General features: G+C 34.8%; 1 protein-coding gene across 1 annotated transcript; it reads left to right on the top strand.

The window, feature by feature from the left end:
* Positions 1 to 10684: 10684 nt before the first annotated feature.
* pth1b (parathyroid hormone 1b) lies at positions 10685 to 11687 on the top strand. Its single transcript, XM_079598153.1, has 3 exons — positions 10685 to 10764; positions 10852 to 10949; positions 11052 to 11687. Exons 2-3 carry the CDS (start codon positions 10858 to 10860, stop codon positions 11257 to 11259), a joined length of 300 nt encoding a protein of 99 aa, XP_079454279.1. The 5' UTR covers positions 10685 to 10764; positions 10852 to 10857; the 3' UTR covers positions 11260 to 11687.
* The last annotated feature ends 162 nt before the right edge of the window (positions 11688 to 11849 follow it).

Below are 11849 nucleotides of genomic sequence, written 5' to 3'. Positions count from 1 at the left end.
GTGTAGGATGACCTAATCATCAAGCTCATGTGAAATAGTTCCTGTCTTTATCTGAAGTGATTTATACTATGGTAATTCCAAATAAATCTCAGTTGTTCTTAAGATTATTCTGACATATTTTTGGTTGCATACTATACAAGAGCCCCAAAAAGCCTCACAAAGCATCAATGAAATGTCACTTTGGTTTTCAATGGCATTGCATATGATTTATCCTTGTTTTATTATTTAGGCTACATCACAAAAAACATCCGTTTCAACATTGGTGTGTAGAATTTTTATATCCATATTGCACACATTTTATAAAATGCAAGCTTAATTTGCCAGAATCTTTCTGCAGTGTCTGTGTTTGAATGGTGGGATGGTATTTACACTGATGTGGTGTAGTACAACCCACAAGGTGATTACGGAGGCCTGTCACATCAGACTGCAGCGTGTAAACTTCACAAGTGCAGTGAGGACGAGGAATCTCACACTCCCTTGTTAACACCCACTCGGTGACACTCATGCTCACAGTCTGTGCTGTCGAGGTGGGCTTATATTTATCTTCTTTTTCTTTCTTTATTTAAATAAAATTTACCAATACATTTTCCTATCGCTGTTAAAATAAGAGACTAACAAGTTCTGAGGACTGACTTACAACGATGATTAATTCGTATCTACAGACCGCACGTTTCCAGCTTTCTGCCAGATATCACACTGAATTTGATTAAATCAGCGAATGATGGAACATGCCGTGCTGGTGCCATGGTGATGATTAGGCAGTGTACGGGACAGTCAGAAAGCTTTGAGATGCTTTCAAATATACTGACACCCCAGAGAGGAAATTAGAGGTCACGTATTGCATGAAATCTGTTGTTGATTTGCTCAAGCTGAAGCAGAACCAGCCATTTGATTTTTCCAGTTCATGTAAGGACAAATGCAGAGTATTCCTCTGTGAATGCTTTAATTTTGGGTGTGACAGCAATAAAACTGTAGATTATGTCTATTGTAATCCACTCATTTTTCATATGAGTGAGTGTCTCTGTTAAAGCTACACTGTGTAACTTTTTTAGTTTATTCTTAGCTTTCAAAAATATATTTGCTCCTTAATGTATATTTACTTCGTTCAAGTAATAAAGTATTCTCGTGAGTGTATAATATGCCATTGAAAATAAATACGGGTGAGGGGTTCAAATGTCGGTCGCCATGTTGCCCCTCCATCTTGAAAGTACATTAGCCAAAGAGGGACATACCCGTTAATTCAAGCTTCGCCTTTCGCGTGTCCGCAATTCACTGGCACCGGCCCTGTTTTTATTTTTTCCTTTCCCTCCACTCTTCCACCTCCGTCACATCAACTGATCTCTGCTCACGGAGAAAATGATATAGCCTACAATGAAAACTTTGCCTTACGCTAGTGATGTCGTACAATATACAGAATAACGATAGCACTGATAAAAGTTACTTTACTAAGATTAGCTTGCATTCGTCTGGGACTGATAGCTGATGTTAGCAATGAAATGGTAAAATTACGAAAACATAACTATTATTCATTTTACATAGATAACATAACCTATATGTTAACTGACAAATTAAATTACTGCAAATTATAATAGTTTTCTAAAGTAACCTCATCACTTGAAGGAACACTCATGGACGAGGTCGAACTGGAAGCCATGTTAATCTTGGACTACATTGGCCACCGTAGGAGTTAAAACGAAATCGGAATTGAGAGGAACAGAAACTAATATTCACTGGATGGTCATATACCTTTTCACCGCTAGATGGGGGTAAAAATCACACAGCGTAGCTTTAAGTTTTGACACGGTCAGTCATCTCAGACCTGTGCTTCCAGTCCTCCACCTGACCACCGCTTTAAAAATAACTGAAGGTTTCATTAACGGGAGACTTTACAAAAACTAGTTTTGAGTGTGTGCTTATTAAAAACATTTTCTAATTAAAAACTAGAGGCAGTAAAATGCCAACAACTTTTATTCATTTTCACGCAAATTATGATTACAAGGGAAAATGAATGATAAATGTTCTGTATAGTGCACCTTTAATATTATCTTTTTCAGAATCAATTCAACAAAAATGTGTTAAATTGTCCTTGCTCTGATTACCTGATTATATGACAGCCTTAGTCGCCGCATAGTCCATTTATTTTCCACACATGGCATCATGGCTCTTTAAACTGCATTGATTGCTCACTGCGGGTTGCCATGTAATGATTTCCCACATCACCCTGATCTCATATAAGTGAGAGTGATTCCTCTCTTTAAAGGTTTCCTGCAGGATAACAGACGTCATGTTTAATGTGGCAGCTTCCTTCTTAATCTCTCTCCAGAATAACTATCTAATTAACGACAATAAATTAGCTTTATGCTCTGATTCAAACACTTTACCTGTGGCTATAGGCACCCCTCATGGAGATAAATGTATATTACTCCATGTGCTCCTTCTTCCATAAAGGATTTTATATTTAAAAATAATAATAATGTTGGCTCCACTCAGCCACTGTTTTATATTATTTCAACCAATTTTTTGTCTCACATAAGAGAGAATGTAAAAGTCGGATTAATTTACTTTTCTAATATTTCATTTCATTTAATTATTTGACTTTGTAAATAGGGATTTTTTTAAGTCCCCCTGTAGTCAATAATTGTATCCCGTAAAACTCATCTTTGACCACCAAAATGATATATTTAAACGTTTTATTCTTGGAAAAAAAAAAAATAATGCCCTAAAATAGCTTGAATGTAACTCTACACCATTGCCTCATCAAGTATACGCGGGCGGCGGTTCTATGAATATGCAAATGAGCCCCGCCTCCACTCACTCGCACCAGCTCAGAGATCCACTCGTTGACGATCACACATTGATCTGATTGGTTAAGGCAGTTTGTGACGTCAGAAACACCAGCGATTTCAAACCTTCTGTTCACTGCAGTTTTAAAGAGAAAATACTCAGCAATGGTGTTGACTTATGAATTTGCAACGTGGTTTGTCTTAAAGCATATTTAAAACACCACATACATATAAACAACATTTTCACCACAGGGGGACTTTAAGTTCATGTTGAATTTTCTACTGTTTTTTCCCCCCCAGAAGAAAAGCTAGAGACTCAAAGGCGCCCATTTAAACTCATTGGTGTCTAGCAGAAGCAATTGAGATATTTTAGAGATCTCCTTTGTGATTTTCCTTTCTTATGGGTTGATATTAAGCTGGTAAACGAGGAGGAAGAGCTCAGTGCGATCTGGCATGAATGACTTTTGAACGAGCGTCAAAAGAATGGAAAGAAAGAGTTTCTCCCACAGTTAAATCCTCTCGACTGTGAAAGCGAATGAAACAGTGGCTTGTGGCTGTCAATGCAGCTACAAAGTCATTACACACACACACACACACATGCACTTCCTTTTGTTTTCCATTTATGTTTTTGAGTCACTTTCAATCTAATACAACATAATCTCGTCAAGTGATTACAACCCACCACCAAAAAAATAAAATGTTAATAAGGACTTCCTGGCGGATTTACTAATAAATAAGTGAAAGCGTGATTATTGTCAGAGGGCTTGTTATTTTCATTGTAATTTATCACAGATCTCATCAAATCATAGAACTGGATTCTTACCCATGGATGCAATTAAGAATAAGCCGGCTTTCTGTTAGCAGGGTATGCAAATAACGCAAATACACAAACAAGCAGACATGAAAAATTATTTCATGAACATTAACAGACATAAAAACACAGAGAGCCGCTGTAATGAATGGGGAGCTCCGTCTAATTGGTGATGTGTATGTATGGCCCATGTCTAATATACATGAGACGTGAGTTTTGCCTTCCCTTCATTATAGCGGCTCCATCTTGATCTGAATGGCAGCATTGAGTATAATCCCATTACAGTGGCCAGTAATCACAAGGAAAAAAGGCATGCAGTTGCTCATTATGTGCAATCCAAGCATTATGTTTTAGCCTTTGATAGGGTGTAGACTTTCTCCATTTCTTCCCGAGGATTAGCAGACAGCGTGTCGGGGTGTTTCTGCTGCCTCGGGATCTGTTTAATACCCTATGCATGGACACAGCCCAGCTCTGTGGAGCAGAACAGGTCATGCTCACTCGCGAGAAGAGTGCGACTGCAGGACTGTGTGATACAGCGTCTGACAGGGTCCTGGATGAAAGACGACGGACTTGAATTTTTGACTTGTCCTTTTGTCTGTCTCTCTTTTACTTTATTCTGCATACGTTCAAGTAATATTAAAACAAAAGAAAACTAAATGAAATGTACCCTTGTGGAAAAACAAGTGTATCATGCTTTAAAAATATACTTTTAAAGAATATACTTAAGAATTTTACTATAGATTACATAAATGCAATGCGGTTTTAACCCACTTAAGCAGGACTTCAGTACATTTGTATGTGTTATTATAAAATTACTCCTATTGCCTTTGAGATATGGTTAAAGTATATGTACTGACAACAACCATTTATGTAAAACTAAAGTCATTTCTAGAGACTTGTTTCTCAAGTACTTTAATATATTTGTATTAAACATTTGCAATTATGAAGTTGTAATTTAGTACATTTAAAATATATTAACTTTAAATGTAATATTGAATAACACACTACCTTTCATTTCATTGATATTGTATTATTTGCAAGGATGTGTATTCCCTTGTGAAAAAGAAGAGTGCTTGAATGTGGTGTACTTCAAATTTTAAAAGTATATTTTTAGAGAACTGCTAAAAATATACTTTTAAAATTTGAAGTACACCACATTCAAGCACTCTTCTCTTTCACAAGGGAATACACATCACTAGAAACAAAAGGATTATTGTTTAATTGTTTACATCAGCACTATTCATTTTCATACACGTGACTAATTGTTGACTTGTTGATAAGATGTGTTTTTACTAATTAATGAATCCAGAAGTGCCAATAATTTGAGCCATGAGCATTTTTACATATTGTCATATACTGACACCTTGTGGACATTTTACAGGTCATTTATTTTTAGAAAGGCATTATAAATCATAGCCTACTGAAATATTGCATGAAGTGAAAAGAGTTGGATTTTTATGTGCCGTTTAGATGCAGTAATGCAGAGGCTTAGAAATAAAATTCAAGCTATAGTATGTCTGACCTTGAAAAAAAAAAAAGCACTGAAAACACTTGGGTAGGATTAGGGGTGGGGAGTGCGTGCGTATTACACGCCATGAAGTGCGTATCATATGAACGCAAAATCTATTTTTGGCGTATAAATGGCACGAGATGTATTGATATGAAAACTCCATTTTGTGACTGTTGTAACATCAAATCATCATTCAAGGTTACAGTATCTATGAAGTAAGAGAGAATGAAGGAAGTTGGTACAAGGGTTATGACGCAGTCGTTTTAAGGTTGGTTTTGAGACAAAACGCCAATTGCATACATATTAGCATTGGTTATCTCTATGTTTTTTTATTTTTATGAATGTCTACTCGATTGCTGTAGAGTTTTGATAATAAAAATAAATAAATTGTAAATGCTAACAATTGACCACGATCAGTGCTGGGGGCGACACATGACAAAGTAACAAGAGTTATGTAATCAGATTACTTTTTTCAAATAACTAGTAAAGTGATGTATTACTTTTAAATGTACAACTAAATATATTTTTCAAATGTGCAGAGGCTGTGTAAACATGATAATAAATTGTAGTTCTAGAATAAATCTGAGCCTTCATTTACTCATATCACTTGAATAAAGATTATATCATTTACAAAATTAATAAAAACAGTGAAAAGCAAACCCGGAATATTATGTTAACACCTGCAATTATTTAATAGGTTAAACCCAGGTTAGAAAAAGTAATGTAAAAGTAATGTACCACATTTCTTTCCATACAAAGGTCTCAATTAGTTACTTTTTAGGGCGTAACGCTATAGCGCAATATAAAGCGTTACTTAAAAATTACTTTCCCTAACTCTGATCACAATAAAACATTATTATGGAAAGGCATACTGTGTTCTCAGGACAAGCGTAATCATTGGTCTCAGGTTGGGGCATGTTGTCACGTAATTTTATAAATAGCAATGATTACAATTTATTTTTACCATTGTATTTTGCCTGTAACCACTTCCATTATTTTGTGCTTCATCATTTTTTATTGTTTAAAATGTCCTTATTAAAACATCCCGAAAACAGATTTGCTGGTTTTTTTTATACTTAAATGGTATTTTTTTTTTTTTTTTTGCAAACAGGTTTCCATTGTGACAACATGTCCTGTAGTGCATCAACATGCACTCCTATTGGGACAAGTTGTCACAAAAGGTCAAAATATCCTCAGTGAGCTGCATATTATTTACTTAAGTGTGACACATACCGTACACTGCATCCTATTATACTAGCCTACATGTCTATTGTGATAAATTATATTTTAAATATGGGAGGAAAGAAATATCCTCCATATGAAATTAATAGCCACCACTGCCTTTTGGCAACTTAATTGAATAATGTAGCCTAAATAAATAAAAGAAAAAGAAGTAATAGTTGCTAGTTGTATCTATCTTTAGCTTTAGGTTGCTGACTATCAACTAACTTAGCTAGGCTACATAACTGGCCAAACTGGATTAGCAACGGTCGTGATCAAGAAATAATGATTGTGTAAACAATACATGGATGATACCTCATACAGTATGTCATTTTACAAGTCATTACACAAATATGAACGAATATTTACTTATCAGATTTGATGACGATGGAAGAATTAAATCATCCGCTGATAAACTCTCCAGCATTGCCGATGATGAACCAACTCTGTTTCGCGCTTCGCGTGATCTCGCGATAAATAATGAGAACTTACCCTAACGGTTCAGCATATGTTTTTAAGTTGAGGCGACACATACTCTAGTTAAGTCAATTTACAGACTAGTTGAGACAGTGAAAACAACATGTTAAGTCGAATTAACAAATTCAGAAACTACAAGTTGTATCAATTTACAAAATTGCATTGAAAAAACTAAAAAGCGGAATCCTTTTTTACAGTAGGCCTACATCTGTTCTTGTGGTGGGACAAATGTGAAGCAAACTATGGAAGCTTGTTTCTGCCACAGAATAAAAAAATAAAACATGTAATTGTGACTTTTTATCTTACAATTCAGACTTTTTTTTCTCACAATTGTGAGGTTACATCTTGCAATTCAGACTTTTTATCTCAGCATTGCTTCATATAAGGTCGTAATTGAGAGCTATAAAGTCAGAGTTGCGTGAAATAAAGTCGCAATTGTGTTATAAAGCCAGAATTGTGCAATATAAACTCGCACTTGCAACAAATAAACTCGCAATTTTGACTTTTTTTCCTCAAAATTATTTATATCTCTCAGTTCTGAATTTATAAAACACATTTGGGAGATGTAAAGTCAGAATTGTGTGATATAAAGTTGCAATTGCGAGTTATAAAGTTAGAATTGTGAGATATAAACATGCAATTTTGGTAAAAATTGCAAGTTTATTTCTTGCAATTGAGAGTTTATATATCACAATTCTGACTTAACAACAGGCAATTGCGACTTTATATCTTGCAATTCTGATGTAAACTCGCAATTGTGAGATAAAGAGTCGCAATTATCGTTTAAAATGTTTTATTCTGTGAAAAAAAATAATATAATGGCAAAATGATCAGGGGAAGTTAAAATATAAAAAATATCCCAACATCCTCCAATCTCTAAAAATGTGATAATCTATAACACAAATGCAGGGTCCAGGATTTTTCTAGTGAACTACTGCAGCACAATGTTATAAAATCACTTTCAGCTGTAAGACGTTTGAGTAATGTGTTTCATCTCCAGCCATTCATTATTTATGTCTAACAAAGAATAGCTGAAATGCATGTGGGGTTGCATATTCATAATTTCAATTTCTCACACATGCCCAGCTAAAAATAACTCACCAATTATTGTCAGGCCCAACAAAGGACTGGCTTCAGCCAAAGGTTAAACGTCTTTATGTCTATAGCCCATTTTAAATAAGACCTGCGTGATTTTCATGCTGCGTGTCTGTCATTGTTACATGGGGGTGACCCCTGTTAATGGTTTGTAAGCAATTCTTCACCTTAATCCTAAGCGGTTCCCGCACACTACTGCTGCTACATGCCATTAGTGAGATGACAAACATTGTAACCACATGAGGTAATGAGAACAGCTTGCTTGGGTTGACTCAACATGTGCAGCGCTGAGTTAAGTCTGTACCACATACCAATCCTCTCTCAGGTGCATAAACACATATACGTTATTAATGTATGACATGAGGTAAGTTGTCTGTGCCTGTTGCTACTTTAATTGGAGCATATGCATTTATATGGGATGGATCTTGCAACAAGTAAGTTATTTTCTTATTTTAACTATCCAAAATTACCAATTGTTTAATATCCATAAAGCATTAAGAAAGCAGAAAAAAAATTGTTTTTAGAAAGAATAATATGCAAATATATGTGCTGCTAAATAATTATATTTTTTCCCCGTAATGTAAAATTGACATTTGTGTTTGTTTTTGCAGAGCAACACAGCTTACATTTGATATGTTTTCTGTTCTTTGTTGGTTGGCGCAATGACAAAAAAAACAAGGGACAATGTGTGTGATATATTGTGCTCAACGTCCTCAACTCATCTGACACTGTAATAACTACAATACTTCATGACACTCATCACAACCTTTTAAAGAGATCCTAGACCTTGTCTAAGCATTGGCAGGCTTCAACAAACATGTGGTTTGAGGGTAACGTCTTGACTTAACCCAAATCTGTAAATTTGTAATTATTAAGCTCTCATTAATAATTATTAAATATTATTTTAATAATTAAATATTAAACATTTAATGCAAAATAGAAGAGACAATGTATTAATCGAATAGATACCTATGCTGTGAACTGCTTAATCACTTGTGATGTTCCCCAAGGCTCCGTGCTGGGACCAATATTGTTCACGTGTATACTTCCACTCAACTATGTGATTCAAGAAACTTTTCCTTTTTTTTTTTATTGCTATGCATTAAAATGTGTACTTTCTTTAGCTAAATACAGAAAAAAATAGGTTAGACATGCTCTTCTGAGTTTCAAGATTACAGGGAAACTTATAGATTTATACCAGCAAGTCTAAGTCAGGAAGATTTACATACGTATACAGTAGTCAACACTTAAAGTGGATCAAAACCTTTCATCAAAGTTATACATGAATTTTGAACAATACCCGTTCTTGTCGTAAGACAACTTAGATTAACTTTTTTGATCCACTTCAAATGTTGACTACTGTATGTTGAACAGCCTCTGTTATATCTATTTTTATTTTTACATCTCATTAAAAAGTGTATAGTCTGCATTTACCAATATTTAAGAAGTAAATATTTTGTCAATGTAATTTGGATTGTTTTATTATAGAACTTTTATAGAAACTATAGAATTGTTATATTTTTATTTATTTTTATTTTTTCTGTTTTTGTTGTACCTATCATTATTATGTATTGTGAACCACTTTTTGATGGTAAACAAATGAATATTTACTATAAAGTATTATTATCAAGTTCTTAATTCTGAATTTAAATTCAGATTCTGAGTAGCGCTGAGACGGTTACTGGGGAATTATTGAAATTATGATTCAATCTGTTAAAAAAAAAGTGTTGGCTATATAATAGCAAACATTCCTTGAGTTTTCAATGATATAATAGACATTTGTTTTGGTTCTTTCAGTTTGGTTCCTTTCTAGGACTTACTGCATGTGTCATGACATAGCCATTCCTATTCCACATTTAGAAAACTTCTCTCATGGTTACCTAATGTGTCCCATGAGAGTATGACAAGGTTATACACCTCCCATAGATCACTTAAACTTCAGGTGGACCTTGCTTGCACCGTGATGTTTGGCACCAAACTTTTGTCTTATTTCCTCAGTCTGACCAGATAAACTACAAGAACGAATCCCGGAATGGCATACAACAATAAATCATATGATCATATGATGGTGTTGTGTAATAAAAAAATAAAAAAACACGAGAAATTAGTTAATTTACTCTGTGTTTTCCTAAGGGAATCATTTTCATATGATAAATGAGTAGCTGGGAAAAAAAATGTTGGCTATATAATCAAAATTATCATCCTTGGCAAAGGTAGTTATACGTTTTCAAGTAGACAGGTTGTGTTTGCATTTGCCACTAATGCATCAGATTCAATGAACTGAAGTGTAAGAAAAGTTTGCAGTCGCCAATTAGAATAAAAAAAAATATATTTTCATATTGAATCTTTAATTTTTCTCTATGCATATTCCACATTTAAAGTAATATATAAATATATATATACAAATAAACATTTAAGATCTATATTGGGTGTAATAATTAAGAATAATAATTACTGATTAATTTTAAGAGTGTGTGAGACTGTGTTTTGACTCTCTGAAGGTAATATAATGAAACATGTATTGATTTGTCGAAGGTTGCACGCTGTCTGACCGTCATAGCCGTACATGGCACTAGTTCTACAGCACTGTGATCACAGGGGTCTCGACCAAGGTGTTGAAAACTGAATTAGTGGGGGGTGTTGGTAGTCATGTGTCGTCATGTGCATGCCAGTCTCCATCAAAGCATGGATGACATCACCATCAATAATGCAGATAGCTCATCAATGACCAACAGGAGGGGGCTTGTGCATATAAAAAGAGGAAGAGTAGTCCCAACACACAAATACGACACCGAACAACACATGGACCCTCTCAGTACAGCAGCTACCAAACACAAAAGCAGTCAAATAAAAGACAACAAGACTTGGTAAGTTTAGATGCCATTGCCTCACTAATAGACACTTCTGAATTATAGAAGAAATGAAAAGTCTCTTTACTATGACTTACCCCACAGGTCACTATGTTACCCACACGTTCTTTGGAGAAACCCGTGCTTATCATTGTGCTGTGGGGTCTTTGCAGTTTGTTGTATCTGGAGGGAGCACCACTCAGGTAAGAGAGAATAGGATGCAACATTGATCCGAGATGTTGAGTTGTTCGTAGTTTTGTAATCTCAATTCAAATCTGACCACTCCATATCTCCATCTGCAACAGCAAGAGGTCAATCAGTGAAGTTCAGCTCATGCACAACGTTCGGGAGCACAAGGAGATGTTAGAAAGACAGGACTGGCTTCAGCTGAAGCTCAACAATATCCTCATTCCCTCTTTAAATGACTCCCAAAAGGAGCAAAAGGGGAAAAACAGCGGCCCATCTGTCAGACGTTTAAGAAAGGGGGAAGGAGCGACCTGGATCTGGAACTGATGTTGAAAAGCTAATGAACTCAAAATAATGAAAAGTGTTTTCTCGGTAACATCAGTGCAGGAGGAGGACACAGAAAGTGTCAATTAAAATATACTGCTGTAATTGGAGAAAGAAAGTGCACTGCTTTACTTATGTCTTTTTTATTTATTTATTTTCAAATAGTACTTTTATTTATTTGTAAATATATGTTGTTTTTTAGATATTAAAGCATAATGTTCATAGCCTGTGTAGGACATACAAAGGACAATGTCTTAACCTTGTAGGCCTATGCCTTCAGTCACTGGTTTCGTTGCTGTGTCACTGTTTAAATGTTTGTTTGTTTTCTTAAAGAAAGATTTGTACTTTTTTTAGACATCCAGCAATTGCACTAAAATGTGGACCAACTGGATCTGTTTATCTGTACACTATATTATACACACCAACAAACTAAGACAATTTGTGTTGCTCTTTCTTTCTTTCTTTCTTTCTTTCTTTCTTTCTTTCTTTCTTTCTTTCTTTCTTTCTTTCTTTCTTTCTTTCTTTCTTTCTTTCTTTCTTTCTTTCTTTCTTTCTTTCTTTCTTTCTTTCTTTCTTGTTAGCAACTTTTGTTT

This window comes from Phoxinus phoxinus (assembly GCF_949152265.1).
Source record: "Phoxinus phoxinus genome assembly, chromosome: 2".
NCBI classification, from domain to species: domain Eukaryota; kingdom Metazoa; phylum Chordata; class Actinopteri; order Cypriniformes; family Leuciscidae; genus Phoxinus; species Phoxinus phoxinus.
This window is presented reverse-complemented; position numbering and strand designations above follow the sequence as displayed.